The sequence below is a fragment of the Euphorbia lathyris genome, chromosome 7, assembly GCF_963576675.1.
Source record: "Euphorbia lathyris chromosome 7, ddEupLath1.1, whole genome shotgun sequence".
Taxonomy (NCBI): Eukaryota; Viridiplantae; Streptophyta; class Magnoliopsida; order Malpighiales; family Euphorbiaceae; genus Euphorbia; species Euphorbia lathyris.
The window spans coordinates 24,840,809-24,868,382 of record NC_088916.1 but is presented as its reverse complement, the minus strand read 5'-3'; the positions used below and the strand labels follow the sequence as shown (position 1 = coordinate 24,868,382).

At 41.6% G+C, this 27,574-nt stretch overlaps 1 protein-coding gene across 5 annotated transcripts; it reads left to right on the top strand.

The window, feature by feature from the left end:
- Nucleotides 1-296: 296 nt before the first annotated feature.
- LOC136235611 (uncharacterized) lies at nt 297-27,011 on the top strand. 5 transcript variants are annotated; one of them, XM_066025414.1, is made up of 6 exons: nt 297-694; nt 775-852; nt 1,131-1,210; nt 1,295-1,500; nt 16,128-16,179; nt 26,803-27,011. In XM_066025414.1, the coding sequence occupies exons 1-6, from the start codon at nt 549-551 to the stop codon at nt 26,838-26,840; spliced, it is 600 nt and encodes a 199-aa protein (XP_065881486.1). In that variant the 5' UTR covers nt 297-548; the 3' UTR covers nt 26,841-27,011. The 5 variants fall into 5 exon arrangements, with proteins under 5 accessions (XP_065881486.1, XP_065881487.1, XP_065881483.1 ...); XM_066025415.1 differs by lacking the exon at nt 16,128-16,179; XM_066025411.1 differs by lacking the exons at nt 16,128-16,179; nt 26,803-27,011 and adding an exon at nt 12,025-12,578.
- The last annotated feature ends 563 nt before the right edge of the window (nt 27,012-27,574 follow it).

Sequence of the window (27,574 nt, the reverse complement as noted above, 5' to 3'; positions counted from 1 at the left end):
ACCCATGACTTCCCTAATAATAGGTAAGTTCTCAAACGCTAGGCTAATAGCTTCACCACAAGATCGGAAATATATATAAAGCAAAGAATATTAATTACTTGTATTTAACAAAATATATACAAGGAAAGATGAGTGAAAAGTAATATAATATTCAACTATGATTTGTGTGTACAGTTGATGTTCCTGTATATTGAAAATTCAACTACGACGTGCCTGTACAGGACTTGATAAATTTCAATCTATAAAAACATGTGTTGTTGTAATATTTGCATAATTTTCAATCTAGACAAGCCAACAAAAGGAATGGTATCGAAGTAGTTGAAGGAGTTTAGAAATTTAGGATTCAAAAAAAGCAAACTAGTTGCGTCCTAAACCACAAAAGTGTTGTCGTGTATGCAAGTTGCAATAAAAAAGAAAAGTCGCATCTGCATTTTTACAACATCTGCCTACCATTCCAGCCAGGAAGATATATAAAAAACCAAGCTTTGAATCCTATTCATTATTATATCAAATCAAATCAACCCTCATTACATTTATACGAGTTGACCATGCTAATAATAACATCTTCATCTAGTCTTTCCATCCCACAATATCCTCTCTCTAACCCCATTTTTCTGTTGCGGAACTCCCAGTTTTTGCAAATTTCTTCAAGACCCACCTTTTTGAAACTGCAGCATGGAAATAATAATAAAATGTAAGTACAATACTAATATATATTCATGATTTTTATAGCTCTAATTAACTTGTTTGTTGGATTCGATGATCATGGTGCAGCTGCAGCAGGTATATGGCTGTGCATGCTGGGGTTGATCCAGGATCTGTTGTTCCTCCCGATCCCTCGTCTATTCCTTGGTACGTAAAAAGTATTCAAATTTTTGGAGTAAATTATATAGGTGGTGTACAACCTTTGATTTTTAGCGAGGTCAATTGTGTTGATCAGTTACAATTACCGGCTGTAAAAATTGTATAATTTTATGTGCAAAATGAAAAATTGTACACCAAATTATGAAATAGGTCAAAGATTGTAGCTATGTAATTTATCCAAAAATGATTTATCAAATAATCCATCTATATTTTTATTGTCTTGATTTCATAATGTTATGTGCTGAATGCTGATGATGCATTTACAGGAAATTTTGGATCGTTGGAATGCTAATAACTGCAATTCTACCCTTTTGGAACAAATTTTGGCCACTAACTAAGCTAAAAGGTACAAAAATGAATTAATTATGTTTTGAGTTAATTAAGGTGAAATAGCTGATTTAATTAAAATGGATACAATTAATTAATTAAGCAGATAGAGTTGATTCAATTGTGGAAAACGTAGAAGAAGTGGCTGAAGGAATTGAAAATGTGGCTGAAGGAATTGATAAGGTTGCTGAAGAGCTCGCCGATCATCTGCCGGAAGGTGGTCGCCTTCAAAAAGCTGCAATGTTTGTTGAAGATGCCGCCGAACAAGCAGCTAAGAATGCCCATCTTCTAGACCAGTTCATTGACAAGGTTTTCTTTTTTCTTTTTCACCCTAATCTTTTCTTTATTTAATTATTATTGTTACTATTAGTTTAACTTAATCCTATCATATCCCATATCACACCATTACGTTAGTATTTTAATTAAGCAAGTGAGGAAAATTATAATATCAGCTTTGACTTTTTTATTTTGACTTTTCTCTTTTAGAAAATTAATTCACAATTTTGACTATTATATTTAAATGCTACTTAGTTTTGATTTGTCTACTATCAAACTTTTCAAAATTAATGACTTGTTTGAATTGAGGTATTTTAAAGTAAGTGTAATTAGATAATGTTTGTTTTAAGATGTAATTGAAGGTAATAGTAAGTGGAAGTAGGTGATTGGAAATTTGGATAGTTTTCCTTAAACCCTTAAATTGAAGGGAAATTACAATATATCTTTTTTTGTTTTTCAAAATTACCCTTTAACTTTTATTCTATTTAAACAAATGAAAAAAGTAAAACTTTTATTTGTAATCTTAAAATTTTCAAGTATCTAAATATTGGATTGGAAAATACCACTTATGCTCCTAAACTTTATCAACAAAATAAATAAATATTCCTCATCATTTTTAACATTAATTAATGTCATATATTTATTTATATATCATATATGTCAAAAAGATCTTATATTCTAATTTAACATTAATTAAGATCATATATATATATTGATAACTTGCCGAATTTGATTGGATGATCCTCGTTGTAATTACCTGCAAAACAAAACCGGAGACACGATCTCCGGGAAAACTCTCCGACGATCAAGTCAGTTTTATATGGAATTTAGTAGATCGATAATCGTATAGAGGATTAAAAAATGCGAAGCTACCTCTCTCCTAGCTTCCTTATCTCTTTTATAAACACCTCCAGGTAACCGCCTTCGGCGGTTACTCCTCCTGTGCCACGTCCCCCACGTGGTCATATACGTGGTCCTTTATAACCGTTTCTCTGAGTGGGTGGTTTAGTGTCTTATTAGGATTTCGGGCGGTTAGCCCTTTCCTTTATTAGGAGCCCATTCAACTTAAACCGTGGGCTTAAGTTATCGTGGGTTGGGCCCGTATTTTGGATTCGGTCCAGTTGGCTTCGCGAATCATCACATGCCTCCCCCCTGGTCTGGTAAGAGCCCTTTTAGGGTCTTTTCATACGTTTAGGCAACTCTTCACATTCGTCTGGGTATTGGAAATTTGGGGGTTTTAACCAGTAGCTCTTTCGTTGTCCAGTTGGAGGCGAAAGATGCTGACATGGATGAGGTACTTCTCCTTGACTGGAAGAGTTCCAATGACTTTCCAATCAGCCGCGAGATCCCAAACCAGGATGTAGAAGAAGGTGCACCGCAAAATGTTTCTCACGTCGAGCCAGAGGTACCTCGCTCTGATGTGATTACTAATCTTATTGTTGGGGATTCGCTTGAAGCAGATCACCCTAAAAAAGATGGGGAAGCCGCTGGAGGCGAAGGGGGGCAACAGAGGCGAATAGGAAGAAACTGTAGTATAGTTTTATTCATATCTGAACTTTTGTATGTAACAAACTTTAAGCATATATTAACCGAGTGACTTTACTTTCTTCGCTTGCCGTTTTACTTACATGTGCAATTTCTGTGGGGTTTCTATTCCTTGTTGCCTTAATGCCGGTTACTTTTGTATGCGACCCTTGCCTTTTGCCGACTTCATACTTGTAATTTTTCGTAGTTAGTTTTGTTTTCGTTAGGGTGGCCAGACCCTTTTCGCAATTTTTGAGTACTCGTTTATTCGCTTAATTTTATGCCTGCCTTGTAATTCTTAAACAATCATAAGGTTTAATCATAAGGTTTTGCGAATGATGCGTAATCATGCATCCGCCTTTCTTTTTGTAGGCAACACATTTATGTGTTTCTATTATCAGTTGAGAAGGACATGCATTCAGCTGTTGCATATTGAATAATTGTAACCGTTGAATATCTTTATTTTGCTAAAAATAAAAAACTTCACGTTACATGGATACATAAACTGTGTGGGATCAAAGCCTCATTAAAACTTTTTATCAGAAAATCCAGTGGGAAAAAACTCATAAAAGGAAAAAGAGTACTCGTCATTTCCCTGAACTACTCAGCCTGTTTGTATTGGCGCAAGTTCTCTAGATTCCAGGTGCGCGGGAGCTTTTTCCCGCTCATTTCTTCTATTTCAAAGGTTGTCGGTCCCAATTTCTTGGATACCCTGTAAGGCCCAACCCAATTGACGCCTAATTTTCTTTTGCCTTCTCTGGATTGTATTTTGTCTGCTTTTTTCAAGACCAAGTCCCGCTCATTGATTATCACCTTTCGCACCCTTCTGTCATGATACTTTTTGATTCTATTGTGATATACTGCCATTCGCATGTAAGCTTTTTCTCTTCGCTCTTCAACAGAATCCAATGCATCTTTAACATTGATAGGATTTTGGGTGGCGCAGTAATAAATCATCCTGTCTGTAGGTGACTTGACTTCAACAGGAAGAACTGCTTCGGCCCCATAAACCAGCGAGAAGGGTGTTTTGCCTGTCGCTGCCTTCACCGAAGTTCTGTATGCCCATAACATATGCGGTATCTCATCCACCCAACCCGTTTTCTTATCACCGAGTCGCTTCTTGATGCCCTGAATCATGGCTCTGTTGGTAACCTCTGTCATACCATTCGATTGGGGATGATTCACGGAGGAAAAATGATTCTTGATCCCCATGCTTTCGCAATATGCTTTGAATTTGACACAGTTGAACTGGGTACCATTATCGGTTATGAGCATTTGCGGGATTCCAAACCGCATGATAATGTTCTCTCGTAAGAACTCGATCATTCGATCAGGCGTTTGAGCGGTTACTGCCTCTGCTTCTACCCATTTGCTGAAGTGGTCCACCGCGACTACCAAGTACTTCCTTTTCCTTGTTGCTTCTGGGAACGGGCCTACTATATCGATCCCCCACGTTGCGAATGGCCATGCCGTCATTATAGTGACTTGTTCGGCTCCAGGGACATGCTTTTCATTCGTATGGATTTGACAGCTGTGACATTCCGCTACCATTTTCTGGGAATCCTCTACCACCTTTGGCCAATAATAGCCCATCAACTTGACTTTTTCTTGCCAATGTTGCGGATGCCTCATGTGCACCACAAATTCCTTCATGAAGTTCTCTCAGCACGTAATCTCCTTCGTTGCGGCTAATACATTTCAGCCATGGACATGTATATGATTTCCGGTACAAAGTCCCATCTCGAATTGAGTATCTCGCTGACTGCCCAATTAGCTTTCTGGCCAAACTTTTATCAACCGGCAAATCTCCATTTTCCAGATATTGGCGGATGGGCATCCGCCAATCTTCATAATCTTCTAGCTCTTCGATGACCATAATCTGATCGGCTTCGAATGCTGGTGACGACCTTATTTCCAAATTACATGCTTTTTGACTCCATGGGTCCCTACTTGCCGCCGCTTTTGTCAACTCGTCAGCCTTCTTATTCTGGCCCCTTGGAACATGCACCATCTCCCAAACGATTCCTTTATGTGTTAACTCCTGTGTCAATCTACTAACAACCTGATGATATTTGACCAGATCTTCCTGTTTCACCAGATAATTCTTTGTGATCTGATTTATCATAAGCTTAGAGTCGCTGTAGATTACCACTCTTTCTGGCATAAGTTCGTTAATCAATTTCAATCCGCATATCATTGCCTCATATTCTGCAGCATTGTTAGTAGTTTTGAATGTTAACTTTGCTGTATAGTACAGGCGAATAACGTCCGGACCTTTGATAACGACTCCTAGTCCAGCCCCATCTGCGGATAATGCCCCATCTGTGAACATACTCCACTCTTCTTTTTGTGTTTTTGGACATTCGTTTTCATACCACGTGAACTCATTCACGAAATCGGCAAGTACTTGACTTTTTAAAGCTGGTCTTCCTTCATAACGAATGTCGAATTCTCCCAAGCGAATTGACCATTCCATTAATCGTCCGGATGCGTCAGGTTTCTGCAATACCTTTCGCATTGGAATTCCAGTTCTCACAATAATAGTATGCGCCTGGAAGTATGGCTTCAACCTAGCCGCCGTGGTTATCACCGCGAGGGCCATTTTATCTAACCTCGAATATCGAAGTTCTGCATCCTTCAAGACTTTACTCACATAGTACACCGGATATTGTTGCTCTTCTTCTTCTCGCACCATTACGGTGCATATCGCCGTGCTGGTGACAGATACATAATGAAATAAATCTTCTCCATCCATTGGCCTGCTCATCAAGGGCGGATAACATAGTAATCATTTTATCCCCTCGAATGCTTCTTGACAATCCGGCTTCCACTCGAAGGACTTAGATTTTTTGATGGCATTGTAGAAAGGTAGACATCTTCTAGCAGAGCATGATATGAATCGCCCTAATGCCACCAACCGCCCATTGAGTCGTTGTACTTCCCTTATGCTCCTTGGAGTCTTCATCTCCATCACTGCCTTAACCTTCTCAGGATTCGCCTCAACTCCCTTGCCACTAACAATAAAACCCAGGAATTTTCCTGCTCTCGCTCCAAACGTGCATTTCTCCGGGTTTAATTTGAGGCCATATTTGATCAGTACTTCCAAAATTTCTTTAATATCCTGTGGATGATCTTGCATTTTTTTGCTTTTAATGATCATGTCATCTACATAGATCGAGAAGTTCTCACCTGATTTGTCTGAAAATATCTTGTTCATCATTCGTTGATATGTTGCTCCCGCATGCTCCAGTCTGTGGTTCCATCTGCCATTATGTTGCGAATGCTCATGATATCTGGATTCTGCAACCGCACCAGGATATCATTAAATGCCATGACAAATTCCCTCAGCGAAGTGTAATTTCTATGTTTGATCTCTTTTAGCTGTCTGTCCGTCACGTCCGCTGCTTTACAACCCACAAACTTTGCACAGAAATCACGACTGTACAGAGTCCAGTTGTGAATAGATTCGGTGGGTAGAGATCGGAACCAATCGGATGCTGCTCCACCTAAAGTGGTCGAGAACAATCGACAAATTATGCTTTCGCTTACTCCTGCAACATCCATTAACTCTCTATAGTTCCTGACATGCGCCTCAGGGTCAGAATTTGGATCCCCATAATATTTAGGTATCGCCGGTGCCTTTATTCTGTGATCTGGAATAAATTCCCGCAACGATGGGGCAAAAGGCGAATCACTCTGCACTACTGCTCTCGCCCTAGGGGTGTACCCCATTCGCTCCATCATGTTTCGCAGTTGATCTTCCAATTCAGCATTGGGTTCCCGCCGAACTTCTTCCATCCGCTGCTGGTGAATTCTGGGTGATATCCACCTACCATACTGTGTTGACACTTGTTCTCGTTGTGGGTCTAACCGTTGTCCAGTTATAGGATCAAAATTCCAAGTGTGCTCCCGCCCAGACATATTCACTCCAGATGTTACCAACTCTGAATGTCTGTGAACAAAGGGCTCCGTTTGTTGTAGTGGAAAAATTCCTTGCATTCCTGACATCGGTTGGGATGCTTGCCAGGTCGGATGGATCGTCATATTAGGATCTTGGTGCGAGTAGTCGCCTGGATTGCTATATGGTGTCATGCGACTACTCTGACCCACCCGATTTGTCTCTCGAGATGACTGCGGAAGCGTAGATACGGTAGGAATAGTTGATGGTTGTGTCGAGGTGACAACGGGTTCTTGAGGGGCAGCCGCTACGGCGGTATCGTGATCAGCGACTGCAGTTAATAAACTAATCATTCGATCTCCCGCCGCTTGGCTCATATTCGCAGCCAAGACCTGTCCTACAGTTAGACGAGGTGACGCGGCCTAATCTCCGGGGCGGACCGGGGGGTGGACAACCTCATGGCGACGTAAGCGGTGATTGGCGCCGAAAGCAACCAATCGTGGAATCAAGCTGCTCGGCAGGACCGGAGCTCGGAGATATGGAAGAGTCGCCACCCACGAATGGGAAAATGAACACCGATCCCTTGCGGGAGACCGGTGTGGGTTCGGGAAACTTAGGTACGAGCCGAGAAGGCTAGCTCCTTTCCGGAGAAAGGCTACTAGGCACCCCGACATCGCCCGGTTATGAACCACCGGCCTCCTACTCAGCATGTTAGGCGATAACGGACTAATCGTATACTTCTTTAAGTTTAAAATTCATTTGAAACCCTTTTCTTTCTCTTTTTAGAAACCGTTTTGAGCATATGATATTGAAAAGCCACATCAGTAAAGAATCACCCATTTATGTTTATACATACACAGAGAGGGGAACGAAAGAAGTGATTTATTTACAACCGTATTTAAATGTTATGTTGTGTGTCTATTCTGCGCTAACTTATTTCCCCAAAACGAGTTTATTTACATGGTTCGCACCTTAATCGTCGTTGGAACGATTTAGGTGCGTTTTAAAACCCTGTTTGATGAAGTTTACCCGAATCGCCGTTGGAACGACTCGAGTATTTGAAAACGTTTGAGATAAAAACTTTTTTATGAGAAAACGTGGTTAAACATACAAGTCAATTTTATCTTGTACAAATTCTTTAAGAAAACGATTCAAAATCTCTATTATTAACAAAGAAAACGATTTTGATTACAATGTTCGCTTAATCCGTCGTTGGAACGGACTAAGGTTTTAAAACGTGATATTTTGAGAAATGGTTTGAAATGCTAACGAAAACGACTCTATTTATTCACATTAGGAAACTCTAAAAATTCATTAATTTAAATAATTAGGTTGAAAACTCTCTTTTTGTGATTTATTTTCCCCACTTATTTAATGGACTCTCTACCTATTATAATTATATTAATAAACCCATTTAAACCTCCCTCCATACTCAAACAAAGCCCACTTGAAATATGGACATAAGATTAAGCCCAAAAGAATAAAGAAAGTAATTTATACATACATATATACATTTAAATCAAAAATAGAATGTGAAAATAAAAGCTAATACAAAATGAACTATATGTATATAAAAATAATAAGTACAATATATATATACTTTAAAAATATGAAAATAGTAAATAAATCCTATAACTAATGAAATAATTCTTAACCGAAAATAGTTTTATTCAATAATCACCAAAATAACCCAAATGTTTCAAAGCTATACATATACATAACTAATATAGTTTTAAATACCACAAATACCATATGCTAATATATATTAATTATTTCCTTCAAAATACCAAATAACTAACATTTAAAACATAATCCAAATTAATAAAAAGAATACATATATATACTTATATTTATATCGTAAAATGGGATAAATAATAATATACACATATTCTAAAGTAATTATGTATGCTAAAATTCTAAAATAACTTGAAAAGAATATATTACATAATTATATATATATATATATACTAAGGATTAAAAGCTTAAAAGTTAAGAAAAAGGGACTGAAATGGCATTTTTTACATTTTGGGCAGATTTACCGACGGAAAATCCGTCGGTAAACAGCATTTAGTGACAGAATTGGCAAATTACAGCAGCACTCCAATATTTTTCAGATTTATTCAAAAGCTTTAAATTAAATCTAATTCAATCGTTTTGGACTTCCGAACTACCAAAAATGGATCATAGTCGAAAACGGAAGTTCCTAAAATGATGTTTTATTTTAAAACGTTATTCGGAAATTTCTTTTAAATTAAAAAACTTATAATTACAACGTTTTCGACACCCGAACTACCTTTTTATTGGATCACGGTTCGTATTGGGATATCAAAACGAGGTTTTTATTTTAAAACAAAACCGAATTTTATTTAACACGAAACGAAAATTAAATAAATACACTAATTAAATAAAATGTGACAAAATAAATAAATGAATAAATGAATAAAAACTATATCCTAATAAAAATAAATAGAAGGAGAGAATAAATTAAATAAAATAAAGAGTCTAGTGCTCGGATAATACCTTTGATTCGGTATCTGACAGTCGAAGCCGATTGATTCCACGAACCGCGAGCTCCCGATTTTAATAAAAATTTAGTAAAAATTGAACTTAGGAAATTTGGAATTTTTGAGAAAAAAAATATTTTTCTAAAAAAAAATCCACTCTCTCTCTCTAAAAATGTTTAGAGTGAGAAAGTTTTTTCCTCCAAAAAAGGCCCCCCCTTCACCTTGGGATCCGTGCCCTTATATAGGGAAACGGATCCTGGAACAATGGGCGACGCCCAAAAAAATTTGGGTGTCGCCCATTGTGGTTGGGCGGCCGCCCAACAATAGTTGGGCTTGGGCGAGCGCCCAACGCGAGGTTGGGCGCCCGCGCCCAATCCTCGTCGGGCGTCCGCCCGATGTGGTTGGGTGCCCGCCCGGCGACCCTCGGGGCGTGCCCCGCGCCGTCGGACGCGTGCACTCCGTGGCCGCCGAGCGCGCGTTCCGCGCAGCCAGACGCTCGCACGTCGCGGCCGCCGAACGCGCGCCTCGCGCTGCCAGGCACGTGTGCTCAACGGCCCACGAGGGCGCGCACCGCCAGCGGTCCCAGGCATTGCTTGGACGTCGAGAGCGTGCCACTCGCGGTGCGTCCGACGGACGCCGCACGCACGTCTCGAGCCGTCAAGCGGGCGTTCGACCATCGTCGTCCGCGTGCGGGATGCCGTTGCGTGCCCGCGCCGTGCCGTTAATTTTCCTCAGTTTATTATTCTTTATATATTTTTCAAAACTTCCAGAATCAATCGCTTCGACCGTCTTGTTTTAGGTTTTCGTCACAGGTCCTCCGACTCGGTGTCTACAGTTGCCCCTGCTTTTCTATTTTGACAGTGATGTGTGTGGTTCGAAAACGTTTTTTGCTAACGTAACACATGCAATGTAAAACATATAAAAGTAAAAGACACGTAACGAGTAGGAGGAAACATACCTGATCTTTGCGCTGCGGGCTCCGGCGTTGCTCTCTGACTGCATCAGACTCTGCTTCGGGTTGCACCCTAGTTCACGACCGCGGGGATAATGGCTAAATAGCTACCCTAGTTTACGACCGCGGGGATAATGGCTAAACAGCTACCCTATTTCAAGATTGCGGGGATAATGGCTAAATAGCTACCCTGATTTACGACTACGGGGATAATGGCTAAATAGCTACCCCATTTTAAGATTGCGGGGATGATGGCTAAACAGCTACCCTGGTTTATGACTGCCGGGATGATGGCTAAACAGCTACCCTGGTTTACGACTGCGGGGATGATGGCTAAACAGCTACCCTGGTTTACGACTGCGGGGATAATGGCTAAACAGCTACCCCATTTCAAGATTGCGGGGATAATGGCTAAACAGCTACCCTATTTCAAGATTGCGGGGATAATGGCTAAACAGCTACCCTATTTCAAGATTGCGGGGATAATGGCTAAACAGCTACCCTATTTCAAGATTGCGGGGATAATGGCTAAACAGCTACCCTGATTTACGACTGTGGGGATAATGGCTAAACAGCTACCCTATTTCAAGATTGCGGGGATAATGGCTAAACAGCTACCCTATTTCAAGATCACGGGGATAATGGCTAAACAGCTACCCTGATTTACGACTGTGGGGATAATGGCTAACAGCTACCCTATTTCAAGATTGCGGGGATAATGGCTAAACAGCTACCCTATTTCAAGATCACGGGGATAATGGCTAAACAGCTACCCTATTTCACGACTGTGGGGATAATGGCTAGACAGCTACCCTATTTCAAGATTGCGGGGATAATGGCTAAACAGCTACCCTATTTCAAGATCACGGGGATAATGGCTAAACAGCTACCCTATTTCACGACTGTGGGGATAATGGCTAAACAGCTACCCTATTTCAAGATTGCGGGGATAATGGCTAAACAGCTACCCTATTTCAAGATCACGGGGATAATGGCTAAACAGCTACCCTATTTCAAGATCGCGGGGATAATGGCTAAACAGCTACCCTATTTCAAGATCATGGTGATAATGGCTAAATAGCTACCCTGATTTGCGACTGTGGTGAAGATGGCTAAAAAGCAACTCCGGTCAGCGACCATGAGCCAGATGGCTAAAAAGCAACTCCGGTCTGCGACCAAGAGTCAAATGGCTAAAAAGCAACTCCGGTCTGCGACCGAGAGTCAAATGGCTAAAAAGCAACTCCGGTCTGCGACCGTGAGTCAAATGGCTAAAAAGCAACTTCGGTGTGCGACCGAGAGTCAAATGGCTCAAAAGCATCTCCGGTCTACGACCGTGAGTCAAATGGCTAAAAAGCGGGGGCTGTTTCTGGATTTTCTTACCACACTGTTGTCTGTATTTTCTCACTGGAGCTATCATCTCGATGATTCGATGGGCACACGTCTTAGTCCGAGGCGGCCCCTCCTATCTTCTCCTCGAGGGTCCCGTTTGATCCCTCAGACGCTTCTCTGACCACGAGAGAGACTTGTAAGGATTACGTGGGGCTGTCTGGTTATCTCCGAGACCGCCTCAGCTTGCGCTGCACCGATCACCTGGTATGTATCATTACTGAACTTTAGTGTAGTGAAATGTATGCATGTATGTATATGTTTTTGCCTATGCTGCCTTTTTTTTTCTGTAGAGTGATCTGCATGCCCATGAGCGGAGACAGGGCGAGCTAGTGCGGGAAGCTGATGCCCGAGTTGGTCATGTGTATCAAGAGAGGAACGACCACTGGTCGGGGATGATGCGACGGGAGACTGAGGGTCGCCTTGCCGTCAAAGAGAGGGCGTGTGATGAGTCGATCAGACGCCTTGCTGCAGAGGAGAGAGCACGAGCTGCTGATGAGAGAGCACGGGTTTCTGATGAGAGAGCGCGAGTTTCTGATGAGAGAGCACGTGCTGCCGAGAAGACACTATCTGCGGAGCGGGCATCTCACCTAAGAGATTTTGAGAACTATTGGGACTTCCCTCCGTATTAGGCTCGTAGCTTTCATTGTTGCTTTGTAGCTTTCATTGTTGCTTTGTAGCTTTTATTAGAGTTTCCCCGATGTATAGCTGATGTATAGGGAGTGGGGTGGATAGTAGGTAGGCTTTTTGTGAAAAGTAGGATAGGAAATGTATAACCCGTGATTCATATTACCATGCATGCTGTAGATTATAATGATTCCAACCATTCTCGTCAAATATATTCATGCCTTTATTTATTTACAAACAACAGAAATGCTTAGTCTCTTATACATTGTTTTTGTAATTGCTCAAGTTATAACTATTGTTACCAGGACCCGCCTTTCGGTTTTCGGATCCCGGCGATTTTTCTCCTCTCCTTTTACTATCCCGGAATTTTTAAATGAGTTCCCTTTCGGGTTTTCACCCATTGGGATTTCCCTTATTGTTGCATAGGTCGCCCTTTGCGGGTTTTCAACCTATCGGGAATTTTTCTTTTTTTTTCTTTTTTTTTTTTTTTACGAAAAGTATTTCTTAAGCCTATCCAGATTGGTAGGTTCGGAGAATTCCATGCCGTCCATTGTGGTTAACTTCACTGCTCCTTTGCTTAGTATCTTCTTTATGACGAATGGTCCTTCCCAGTTAGGCCTGAACTTCCCCCTCGGGTCGGTGTGCGTCACACGGATCTGTTTCAGCACCAAATCTCCTTCTTTGATAGGGCTGGTCTTGACTTTTTTATTGAAAGCCCGAGCCATCCTTCTTTGATACAACTGTACATGGTAAAGGGCTTCCATCCTTTTCTCATCAACTAAAGCCAACTGCTCGCATCGCCTCTTTACCCATTCCGTCTCGGGAATTTCTGCCTCCACCGCAATTCTCAACGATCGCTTTTCGATCTCAACTGGCAAAACTGCTTCTGTGCCATACACCAAAGAGAATGGTGTTGCCCCAGTCGAGGTTCTAACTTTCGTGCGATAAGCCCACAACGCGAGTGGGAGGTGCTCATGCCAGTTCCGATGTGATTCCACCATCTTTACGAGGATCCTTTTAAGGTTCTTATTAGCTGCTTCTACTGCCCCATTAGCCTGTGGACGGTACGGAGAAGACCTGTGATGTTCAATGCCATATTCTCGGAAAAGATTCCTTACTTCCCCCTGAAACTGGACTCCGTTATCCGTGATCATGTGATGAGGCACTCCGAACCTGGTGATCAAGTGTTTTTCAATGAACTTTCTCATGTGCTTGGATCCCAGTTTGCTAAACAACTCTGCTTCTACCCATTTGGTGAAATAATCGATGGCGACTGCAATAAACTTATGTCCATTTGAAGCATTAGGCCTTACTTCGCCGATGATGTCAATGCCCCAGGCAGCGAATGGCCAAATAGGTGCTAGCACATGTAGTTCCATGGCCGGAAGATGACTGCAATCGCCGTGGATTTGACAATCGTGACATTTCTTCTCATACTCGTTACAATCTCTTTCCATGGTGAGCCAATAGAAGCCTTGCCTAATAATTTTCTTAGCTAGTACTGCTCCTCCCATATGGGCTCCACAAATTCCCGAATGTACTGATTCCATCGCCTCGCGGGCTTCCCCCGCATCCAAGCATCTTAGTTGTAATCCATCAATGTGCCTTTTGTAAAGCAAGTCGTTATGGATGACGAACTGATGAGCTAGCCTTCTAATCACAGCTTGATCCTTAGGTTCTGACTCTGCCGGATATGTTCCATCTTTCATGAAGTTCACGATATCGAAATACCACGGTTTTTCATCTGCCCCTAACAGCATTACGTCTTCGTAGCACGGTTTGTGAGATCTTCTCAATACCAATGGTTTCGAAGCAAGGTTCCGGGGGTTGTCCCAAACTGACACCAAAGTGGCCAAGGCATCCGCGGCCTGATTCTGAGCTCGAGGAATGTGATAGAAGCGACATTCTTTGAATCTCAATGCCAACCCTTCTAGCTGATCTAGATACGGACCTAGCCTTTCTTCTCTCACTTCCTAGTTTCCTTGTGCCTGTTCGATGATCAACTTGGAGTCACCCCAAATTTCGACATATGACGCTCCCAGTTCTGCTAATGACTCCAAACCATAAATGCATGCTTCGTATTCGGCCATATTGTTGGTAAGGTGGAAGGATAACTTCTTCGCCATCGGGATTCTTTCTCCTTCCGGGGAGATAAGTAGTACTCCTACTCCGGCTCCATTCAAATTAACTGCTCCGTCGAAGAACATTTTCCACGGTATAACTTCGATTGCATTCAAATGTTCATCGGGGAACTCATAGCTTATCTCTTCTTCTTCTGTATTCAGGGGTTGATTAGCCAAAAATTCTGTCACGGCTCTTCCTTTGATAACCTTCTTTGTCACATATTCAATGTCAAACTCGGACAAAAGCAACAACCATCTGGCTAACTTCCTCGTCAAGGATGGAGTTCGGTATAGATACTTCACGGGGTCCATCCGAGAAATAATGATCACTTTATACGATTGGAAATAGTGCCGCAGTTTCTTCGTCAACCACACCACTGCCACACATGTCTTTTCGATCATGTTGTACTTGAGCTCGTACTCCAGGAACTTCTTACTCAAATAATACACCGCGTGCTCCACACCGGTGTCTCCCTCTTGAGCCAACATCGCCCCAATAGATCGCTCCTCAATCGCTACATAGAGGAGAAGTGGCTTTCCCAGTTTAGGCGGTCTCAACACTGGCGGATTAGACAAGTAGCTCCGGACGCTCTCCAACGCTTGCTGACATTTATCGTTCCAAACAGCGGGTTGGTCTTTCCTTAGCAACTTAAAGATTGGCTCGCAGATTGCGGTGAGTCTTGCTATGAACCGACTGATATACTGAACCTGCCCTAGAAACCCTCTCACTTCCTTCTCATTTCTCGGCGCCGGCATCTCTTGTATAGCCTTTACTTTATCAGGATCTACCTCGATTCCCTTATTTCCGATTACATAGCCTAAGATTTTCCCTGACGAAACGCCGAAAAAGCACTTCTTCGGGTTTAACCTTAGCTTGAATTCTGCAATTCGGGCCAAAAACTTCTCGAGCGTGGCAAAATGCCCTTCTCTTGTCTCTGATTTGACCATCATATCATCCACGTAGACTTCTACCTCCTTGTGTATCATATCATGGAACAGTGCTGTGGCCATTCTCTGGTAAGTTGCCCCGGCGTTTTTCAAACCAAACGGCATTACCCTGTAACAGTATGTCCCCCACTCAGTTGTGAACGAGATTTTTGCTTTGTGCTTTTCGGCCATCTGAACTTGCATGTAGCCCATGAAACCATCCACATTCGTATGTAAGACGCTTGACGCTGCACTGTCGATCAATACGTCGATATGAGGCAATGCGAACTCATCCTTGGGGCATGCCTTGTTAAGATCTCTGTAATCCACGCACATCCTCACTTTGCCATCCTTCTTTGCGATGGGCACTACATTTGCGACCCAAGGGGGATAGTCGATTACTTCGATGAACCCTGCTTCTAACTGCTTCTTTACCTCCTCTCTGATCTTATCTGCCCATTCGGGTCTCATACGTCGGAGCTTCTGCTTTACGGGCCTCGCCTCGGGATATGTTGGAATACGGTGAGTTACGATTGATTGATCAATTCCAGGCATGTCTTCGTATGTCCAAGCGAATACAATTTCGTATTTTTTAATTATTCTCTCAAATTCTTTTCTCTCTTCAATAGTTAATTCTTGAGCAATTTTTATAAGTTTAGGATTTTCATCCGTACCAAGATTGAAAGTTGACATTTCTATCGTATTGATTTCAAATGTAGGCATGTTATATGAATGAGAATGCATGGAATGATCATGATCAACATCAAGCAAGTAAGCAAAATCAGAATTCATTTCATTGATAGCATGGGCGATTACATCATCTGATTCAAACAAAGCAGTAATACAATTTTCATCCTCAATATCTTCGGACTTCTCATATACTCTCGAGGTACTAGGCTCAATTTCAGCTCCTATAGTCGCTTCAATGGTAATGACCTGCTCCTCGGCATTTGAATCCAGCATCATGATCTCCTCGGCAAAGCAGCTTGCCTTTCTTTTGCCCCAATCGGCGACATCATTGAAGATTTCAAACCCTGGCAGAATCTTTCCTTCCGTGCTAGTCCACGACTCGGAGGTTCCCGAATATGGCTTTCCATGCCCCTCGCTTACAAAATGCTTCCTCAAGCCTATTTTTCCTTCTGCACTCATGTTGGATGGACTCCCCTGCTCATATCCCAAACCCCTCCGGGTTTTCTGACTTTTAAAATCCGGAAACTCCGATAACCCTTGATGGTGTGCTCCTAAGCCCATTCCCGGGACGAAACCTCCTTTCATCATCTTCACCACATCGGTGGTCATGCTCGACTCGTAAATCCCGGAGACTTGGAATCCGGAGAAGAGTTGAGGCTCAATTCCCAATGCTGCCACCGAGCTCAGTTTCTCAGCTCTAATTGTTACTATCTCCTCCCCGAAAGGGAACTTGATCATTTGGTGGAGCGTGGAGGGCACACCTCCAGCTTGTGGAACCAAGGGCGTCCCAACAACACAGCAAAAGTTACTGGGATATCCAACACAGTGAACTCAGTTTCTTCCTCATGCGGCCCTACTTTCAATTTGGCCTTGAAAACTCCTTCAATATGCCTACGGCTGTCATCATATGCTCTGATCACTGTTTCAGAAGCTGTCAAATCTCCTCTCTCCACTCCCAACTTTGACAAGAGTTTCAACGGACAAACATTAATGGCCGATCCATCATCGACCATCACACAGCTAGTCTTCTTCCCGTTAATTTCCACTCGGATATACAATGGCTTGTTGTGAGCCTTCCCCTCTTCTGGGAGATCCTCGTCGGTAAATGTGATCTCAGTCCTCTTTCGAGCCATAATTGCCCCTACTAGCGCTGTCGGCTCGGTATCGGTGGAAATAACCAAATTCTGCAACTCTTTCATCAGATTTTCATGATGGTACCTAGAATGGCATAAAACTTCCCAGACCGTAGACTTAGCTTGAGTCTTCTTCAACTGTTCAAGAACTTGGTCGTCGGGCTTAGGAGCCGAACCTTCTCCCATCTCAATCTCTATCATTGGTGCCTTTCCCTCGGCCACACGACCTGATCTCATCATCACCGCAACTTCCGGCTCGTCATCCGACTCGTCCCAAATTTTGATAGGGACCCTTCGATTGGCATCCTCCTCGTCCGAGGAACTCGCCCAGATGTCTACGACCATTAAATCCATGACGTGAGGAACACTCGGATTCAGGAAAAAAGGATCCGCCGATCCATACAAGGCCCAACCTATCAACTCATCATAGTCACGGAGGGACACTCTACTCATCCTTCTCGCGGCCAACGGAATAGCGCCTCCTTGTATGCACATAAGCTGCACCTTATCGCTCATTGTCTCATTACACCGCTCATAACGGTGCCTCCACCTCCTAGCATAATCCACAAAATGTTCCTCGGGGAATTGCCTAATCCTGTCCAAATCATCCAGGGATCCCGTCCACGGAATGTACATTTCGTATCTCGCCACAAAGGCATTTCTGAGTGGTACCCAATGACACATCTCTTCCTCCGACAGACCCTGATGCCACAATAAGGCTTCACCCATCAAGGTTTCCGGAAAATGTTCATGCAACTCACACTGTGGAAATCCAGCGTTATACATATGATCGCGGAATATCCTTGCATGCTCCACAGGATCCCGGTATCCACCATACCTAGGCATCGCTAACACCGCATCGGGTGTCTGGTAAGACGGGGAATCAGGGGTTTGCTCTGCTAGCATCCATATTGTATACTCCTTGATAAATCTCTTTGTCATAGCTGCCCAATCGGTCTTAACATACATTGGCAGCGACATATACCATATCAGCGGTTCACCCATCAATGAATTACAAAACAAGCTAGTGATCTCTTCCTCTTTGAAACTCAAGGCTGTCATAGCCGACAAATAGAAGTGAAGGTGCTCCATAGGGTCCTTATTGCCGTTATACTTGCTCACCCTTGGCAATGGACGCTTGATGGGTCCAATCTGCATTGCAAAGTGCTCCGCAGTTCTATCCTCAGCTCTCTAATACTTTTCAAGAAACAAATCCGACAACCGATCCCAATCGTGCTTGCAAGAGTCGGGCAATGAATGGAACCATTGCAAAGGCTCACCTACCAGCGAATGGTGGAACCACTGAGCAATTTCATCTACCCCGAAGGATTCAATAAACATGTCGTGCATATACTCACGCAAGTGCACTTCGGGATCCCTTCCTCCACCGAACAAACCCAAATTTGGCACGATAGTCCGAGACGACCCTTCACCGGTCTCTTCGGCACTATCCTCGTCATATGGTGCTCCACCATCTGATCCCTCCTCCATTGGTTCGTCCTCTTGTTCCTCACCCAAGAAGGACACATACAAACCATTTCCCACATTGCTTCTTTCGACGGAGTCCAACAACTCCTCTACATCTTCCTCAAAAGATTCCATTACTACAATTTCCGTCAAACCAACTCCGATCACGCTCACCCTATGATTAGGCAATGGATTGCGCCTAACGGAAGGGTTTGCTGACGAAGGATCAGCTATCTTCTTCTCCTCAATCAAATCTTGGATTTCGTGTTTCAGCCTCTCGCAATTCTCAATCGTATGTCCATAACTGCTGTGGAATTCACAATACCCTCTAGCCTGAATCTGCGGAGTAGGTTGAGCTTTGTTATACGGGGTAAGGGCTTTCAACAACCCCTTCTTCTGCAGACGTTCAAAAACTTTCGCATAGGTCTGATCGAACTTGGCGAACCGCCTCTTTTCGATAGCATTAAGATCAACCACTTTCACTGTCGCAGATTCCGTACTCGCGCTAGGCCCTCCGGCACTATATCCAGACTTCGTCCACTTGGTATAAGCTTTCTTCGGCTCCCCATCGCCTTCGACAGTCAAGGCACAACTATACATCTGATTGAAATCTGTGAACGGCATATATCTCAACTCATTCTTAATATACGGCAACGTATTGCCAATCACCATTCGGATCTGATCCTGCTCGAGCGGCTTTTGTTTCATGACCGCGGCCTTAGCCCTCCATCTCTTCACGAAGTCTGAAAGGGATTCCCCAGTCTGCTGCTTAGTGCTCTCTAACTCTTTCAAAGTGACTTCCAGCATGGTGTTAAAGCTATACTGAGCGATGAATGACTTCGCCAACTCCTTCCAATCCTTCTTTGTCACCATTGGTAACGCATGGAACCATGTGAGGGCAGCCCCCTCCAGGTAAGTGTTAAACAGCCCCAAGACTTGATCCTCGGTCAGGATCGTGTGCTTCATTACCACAACGTACTGATTCATGTGAGCGGTGGGATCTCCAGTTCCATCGAACTTTTTCATGTCAGGGAGCCGGAATTTCAGAGGCAAAGCTGTTGCTGTCAAGCAATTCTTCAAGTTATAGAAATCCTGACTTCCGGAGCTTCCTCCGCGCAAGTCCTGCACTTCCTGTGTGATGTGTTGCCTCCACTCCTCTTCCTTAGCTTTCTCCTTCTCTAACTGTTTTCGGACATAATCCTGATAATCCTCCTCATTCCCAAAGCGAGGGCCATCGTTCACCTCATTCTCAGCACGCTTACTACCACTCTTGTTGTCCTTCAGTGCTAACTCAGCTAGCTGGGCCAAGATTGCGGCCAGCTGGTCGTTGATATTGTTCACAGAATTCTCCAATTCAGTCACTTTCTCGTCGGTTGCAGACATACTGACGGAAGACTGAGTATACTCGGATGAAGATGATTCAGAAGCCACAACTACTGATTCGGGACTGTCTACTTGCAACTGATCAAACTGTCTGACAAGCCGATTACTCTCGCGAAACCACAACCGCTTAATGATGACGTCTGCGTGAACGGTATCCATTAGTATGTATGCATGGTTTTATATGCATGATTCGTGGTGTGTGCGTTTATTTATTTACGATCATAAAATAAGAAAAACAAACATTAGTCCTATTTACACGTATCACAACATCTCTCTTCCACCCTTATTCCTCCACACACTCGTTGGTCCAGGTCTCTTTCCTAGGATTTTGGTTTTTTGGCTCACCTTGCGGTCCAGGGGACGCGTGATGCCGTCGATTATTGCGGGAAAGTAAATCAACCATCAGACAATACAGTTCATTTTGACGTATCCATATTCAGTGACTAAGAAATCGACCAAGTTGGATTGTCCTTTCAAAATAACTCGTCTTTCGTCCTTTCGTGAGACGTAATAGTTCGGGTTTTGACTCCCTTTGAGCGCATCTCAGTTTTTAGACGTGGTACGAGTTATTCTTCTAGTCCAATCGTTCGTTATTGTCAATGACTCGTTCCCCTTTATTCGCGTGGGTTCATGTCTCGATTTTTGGATTACAACGGGATCTTTTGGATCTATCGAGAGACGTAACCACGTGTTTATTTAGTGATGGAATCATTTTTGGATTTTATTTTAGGGAACGGATTCATTGCGTAACGTGTTTGTTTTTAGCGTTGAGATTCCGTTTGCTCATTTTGCTACATGAAAAGACGGCGAGTCTTATTTGAGCGCACGATAATCTTTCGGCTAATTACAACTCTTTGTTCCTCCCAATCCACGGGATATATCATCTCAGTGTGGTTATAGAAAATCAACGTTTCGTTGAATCGCATGTTTATTCGAAGCGAGGATATCACCGTTTTCCTTCCTTTAGGCGCGAATTTAAGCAAACACGTATATCGGGCCATATTTCTTGCAGTTTTGGTAACGGTCGAAATGATCGAGTCGTTAGTCAAAACCCGCAGTCTCGTCCATATGACGCAATTATATAGTTTGGCTTAATTCGGCTTCGAGATTTTAAACGGGGTATACTCTCGTCCGAGGCACGTATTCAACGATATTGGTTTATTTTCTTTAACTACTCGCGGGATTAACATATATCGTAGATTCAGAATGATTTTGGTCGTTTAGTTCATTTTTTTTCTTCTTTATTTTCTTAGTCATCTGTACGGACACATCCATTTCTCTTAAGAACGACACGAGGCATAACGTAAAAGCTCGTCTTTCATTCGGAAGGGACGGGCTACTTGTGCGAAACTTTTCACGTTACGACAGGGTCATTCGAAACAGAAATGTTCTTCGTTTTCGTTTCGTCATGATCTCGTTTTATCCTAACTTATTTAAAGAATGTGAATAACGGCTACCGTTAATATAGTCTTTTGTATCGAAATGTAACTATCCTTAACACCGAACCGATTCATACTAATACGTGCTTACGTCATAACGTATTTCCTGAACACGTGCCTTCGTCGGGACACCGAAAGGGACAAGGCGGGTCGCACATGTTCATTCATATGAGATGACTAAGTCGTCTTTAGTTCAAATCGTTTCGATGTTTTAGGGTAATTAGTATGTCGATTCATGAGTATATATTAACGCATCGTCTCATTTTCTTTACATAATTTAGGATTAGACACGTATCATGGCGGTTTGAAAACACGAACTGATTCATTTATCACATCAAAAATAGTAACGGGTAATCCTATGGAAACTTCTAAGGCTACTATATGCTGACACGGCTGACCGCGGGACCTCACAAGACCGCACAGATTCGCCCCTAACGAATGGATGGGGACCCTCTGGCGCCTTACTGTAAGGGGAAACTTACGCTAGCCTCTTTCGGGCGACGAATGGACTCTCGCTAGAGGTTTCGCGGAAATTACCCAAAGGGTTTGCAATAATGCTCGTGAATGCATACGAAAAGAAGTAAAACGATCCGTCCCCGTTAAGGGCTTAGTGCATGCCTTCCGGAATTAAATTTCTCGCTTCCCCAGCAGAGTCGCCACTTGTTAGACGAGGTGCCGCGGCATAATCTCCCGGGCGGACCGGGGGGTGGACAACCTCATGGCGACGTAAGCGGTGATTGGCGCCGAAAGCAACCAATCGTGGAATCAAGCTGCTCGGTAGGACCGGAGCTCGGAGATATGGAAGAGTCGCCACCCACGAATGGGAAAATGAACACCGATCCCTTGCGGGAGACCGGTGTGGGTTCGGGAAACTTAGGTACGAGCCGAGAAGGCTAGCTCCTTTCCGGAGAAAGGCTACTAGGCACCCCGACATCGCCCGGTTATGAACCACCGGCCTCCTACTCAGCATGTTAGGCGATAACGGACTAATCGTATACTTCTTTAAGTTTAAAATTCATTTGAAACCCTTTTCTTTCTCTTTTTAGAAACCGTTTTGAGCATATGATATTGAAAAGCCACATCAGTAAAGAATCACCCATTTATGTTTATACATACACAGAGAGGGGAACGAAAGAAGTGATTTATTTACAACCGTATTTAAATGTTATGTTGTGTGTCTATTCTGCGCTAACTTATTTCCCCAAAACGAGTTTATTTACATGGTTCGCACCTTAATCGTCGTTGGAACGATTTAGGTGCGTTTTAAAACCCTGTTTGATGAAGTTTACCCGAATCGCCGTTGGAACGACTCGAGTATTTGAAAACGTTTGAGATAAAAACTTTTTTATGAGAAAACGTGGTTAAACATACAAGTCAATTTTATCTTGTACAAATTCTTTAAGAAAACGATTCAAAATCTCTATTATTAACAAAGAAAACGATTTTGATTACAATGTTCGCTTAATCCGTCGTTGGAACGGACTAAGGTTTTAAAACGTGATATTTTGAGAAATGGTTTGAAATGCTAACGAAAACGACTCTATTTATTCACATTAGGAAACTCTAAAAATTCATTAATTTAAATAATTAGGTTGAAAACTCTCTTTTTGTGATTTATTTTCCCCACTTATTTAATGGACTCTCTACCTATTATAATTACATTAATAAACCCATTTAAACCTCCCTCCATACTCAAACAAAGCCCACTTGAAATATGGACATAAGATTAAGCCCAAAAGAATAAAGAAAGTAATTTATACATACATATATACATTTAAATCAAAAATAGAATGTGAAAATAAAAGCTAATACAAAATGAACTATATGTATATAAAAATAATAAGTACAATATATATATACTTTAAAAATATGAAAATAGTAAATAAATCCTATAACTAATGAAATAATTCTTAACCGAAAATAGTTTTATTCAATAATCACCAAAATAACCCAAATGTTTCAAAGCTATACATATACATAACTAATATAGTTTTAAATACCACAAATACCATATGCTAATATATATTAATTATTTCCTCCAAAATACCAAATAACTAACATTTAAAACATAATCCAAATTAATAAAAAGAATACATATATATACTTATATTTATATCGTAAAATGGGATAAATAATAATATACACATATTCTAAAGTAATTATGTATGCTAAAATTCTAAAATAACTTGAAAAGAATATATTACATAATTATATATATATATACTAAGGATTAAAAGCTTAAAAGTTAAGAAAAAGGGACTGAAATGGCATTTTTTACATTTTGGGCAGATTTACCGACGGAAAATCCGTCGGTAAACAGCATTTAGTGACAGAATTGGCAAATTACAGCAGCACTCCAATATTTTCCAGATTTATTCAAAAGCTTTAAATTAAATCTAATTCAATCGTTTTGGACTTCCGAACTACCAAAAATGGATCATAGTCGAAAACGGAAGTTCCTAAAACGATGTTTTATTTTAAAACGTTATTCGGAAATTTCTTTTAAATTAAAAAACTTATAATTACAACATTTTCGACACCCGAACTACCTTTTTATCGGATCACGGTTCGTATTGGGATATCAAAACGAGGTTTTTATTTTAAAACAAAACCGAATTTTATTTAACACGAAACGAAAATTAAATAAATACACTAATTAAATAAAATGTGACAAAATAAATAAATGACTAAATGAATAAAAACTATATCCTAAAAAAAATAAATAGAAGGAGAGAATAAATTAAATAAAATAAAGAGTCTAGTCCTCGGATAATACCTTTGATTCGGTATCTGACAGTCGAAGCCGATTGATTCCACGAACCGCGAGCTCCCGATTTTAATAAAAATTTAGTAAAAATTGAACTTAGGAAATTTGGAATTTTTGAGAAAAAAAATATTTTTCTCAAAAAAAATCCACTCTCTCTCTCTAAAAATGTTTAGAGTGAGAAAGTTTTTTCCTCCAAAAAAGGCCCCCCCCTTCACCTTGGGATCCGTGCCCTTATATAGGGAAACGGATCCCGGAACAATGGGCGATGCCCAAAAAAATTTGGGCGTCGCCCATTGTGGTTGGGCGGCCGCCCAACAATGTTGGGCGATCGCCCAACGGCGTTGGGCGAGCGCCCAACGCGAGGTTGGGCGCCCGCGCCCAACCCTCGTCGGGCGTCCGCCCGACGCGTTGGGCGTTCGCCCGACGTGGTTGGGTGCCCGCCCGGCGACCCTCGGGGCGTGCCCCGCGCCGTCGGACGCGTGCACTCCGTGGCCGCCGAGCGCGCGTTCCGCGCAGCCAGACGCTCGCACGTCGCGGCCGCCGAACGCGCGCCTCGCGCTGCCAGGCACGTGTGCTCAACGGCCCACGAGGGCGCACACCGCCAGCGATCCCAGGCATTGCTCGGACGTCGAGAGCGTGCCACTCGCGGTGCGTCCGACGGACGCCGCGCGCACGTCTCGAGCCGTCAAGCGGGCGTTCGACCATCGTCGTCCGCGTGCGGGATGCCGTTGCGTGCCCGCGCCGTGCCGTTAATTTTCCTCAGCTTATTATTCTTTATATATTTTTCAAAACTTCCGGAATCAATCGCTTCGACCGTCTTGTTTCAGGTTTTCGTCACAGGTCCTCCGACTCGGTGTCTACACCTGCCATTTGTACGAACTCACTATTCGACATCTCCATCTCAGTTTGCACTTGGACCTCCAATAATGGACTCAACTGTCCTGAAGGATTCGACGAGCTGGGTATCACAGGCTGTGTACTCGCAGGCTGCGAACTCACAGTCCGTGGACCTCTTGAGTTCATACTAGTTGATCTGGTTGTAACTCCGGTTGTACGTGATAGTTCTGACATGTTCTTGGTGTACCTTTAACCAGATGTTGGTAAAAAAGGTCCACGCTCACCGCACCAATTGATAACTTGCCGAATTTGATTGGATGATCCTCGTTGTAATTACCTGCAAAAAAAAAACCGGAGACAGGATCTCCGGGAAAACTCTCCGACGATCAAGTCAGTTTTATATGAAATTTAGTAGATCGATAATCGTATAGAGGATTAAAAAATACGAAGCTACCTCTCTCCTAGCTTCCTTATCTCTTTTATAAGCACCTCCAGGTAACCGCCTTCGGCGGTTACTCCTCCTGTGCCACGTCCCCCACGTGGTCATATACGTGGTCCTTTATAACCGTTTCTCTGAGTGGGTGGTTTAGTGTCTTATTAGGATTTCGGGCGGTTAGCCCTTTCCTTTATTAGGAGTCCATTCAACTTGAACCGTGGGCTTAAGTTATCGTGGGTTGGGCCCGTGTTTTGGATTCGGTCCAGTTGGCTTCGCGAATCATCATATATATATATATATATATATATATATATATATATATATATATATATATATATATATATATATATATATATATATATATACACACACACACAGACAGGGGTGAATCCAGGATTTCTCCCTCATGGGAGCAAACAATACAACTAAAATAATTTTTATCCAAAAAATAATAATTATAGAAAACCAGAGATCAAAACTCAAGTTCAAGTAAAATAGTAGCAGAAATATAAAATCAAAATTCAAGTAGAAGCAAAAAAAAAACCAAAGCAGAGAGGCAAAGATCGGAGATGGAGTGTCGGACCAACAATCAACGATCCGATTATGGAGGGATTGGCTGCCGATTTTGATTTAATCTTAGTTAGGATTAAGGATTTCAATTTAGGTTTAAGAAGAAAGAGGAATCGAGGAAGAAGAACTAAAGAGATTAAAGAGAGTAAGAGAGACCGATAATTCGTTTTAGGACCTATTTAGTTTTACATTTAAATATTTACTTTTTATTTTTTATTTTTGTTGTAAACAAAATGACGTAGTTCTAAATAAAATGACGTCGTTTTGCTTTAAAACAAAATTAAAAAAAATTAAAAAAAAATTTAAATTTAAAATCATTCTTCATCTTCAATTATAGAACCAATAAACCCTAAACCTCCATTGATGAAGGGGGCAAAACTTTAAAATTTCAAAATTAATATATGGATTTAAAAAAAAATACAAATGTTAGTGGTGGCAACTGCTCCAGTGCCCCCATACTGGATTCCCCTGTACACAGGCACACGAGTGTGTATGTGTTTGGTGTGAGAATACAATAGCTTTCACTAGACGAGTCACTTAGATAAACACCAGTTATATAGTGACAATAATCCTTCCTTAATATGGATATAAATTGAACAATTACTAATATTTTGTTTATATAATATTTATATGTTTGGCAAATTTTAACTCAATTTTGAATTAAAAATGCAGGTACAAGAATTGGAAAAGGAGGTAGAGTCCTTGAATAAAGAAATAAAGGACCAACCTAATTAGTTAATTAGACAAACAACAGATACAGGTTATACAGTTTAACTCTACATGTTGAATTAGTTATTTTTTCAAAGTGATATGTGTTGGAATAATGATTAGTTGTAAGTTTTTTTATCGTATATTTTTTAATTGATTAAAACATATATTAATTTTGATATCGTTTATTATGGTAAAGGTTTAGTATTTATAACCAGTTTTTAAATGTGTATTTAATTATCTTCCTATAAATAAGTTTTCTTATCTTCATTTTGAAGTGAGAAGAATCTTTTCATTGGGATTTATTTCTTTGTAAAAAATTGTGTATTTCACTAGATATTTCCAAGTTGTTGTTGTAGAGTTCTAACCTTAAGTGCATGAGTTTAGAGCTCACTATATTAACCTTAGGGAGCCACCAGTGGTTGAGATTGCACCTATATATGTCTGCCGAAAAAACCGCTTTAAGGCAGTGACTCGTCCACGGTGCAACAATTTTTCGATTATTTTTTTCTTTATTCCAACAATTTAAAAGCGATTTTAATTGAATAATAAAAAGACTAACATATAGTTTTGTTGGATTGCATGGCATAGTTTGATACTTATTGAATACCTTGAAATTATTTGTTTCTAAAAGATAGAGTCGTCACCCGTTTTCAGCCAATCAAGAAATTCAGTAAAACTAGTCCTGAAAGACAAACCTGCCTTCTAGAGACTAGATCGTGGACTATAACTTACT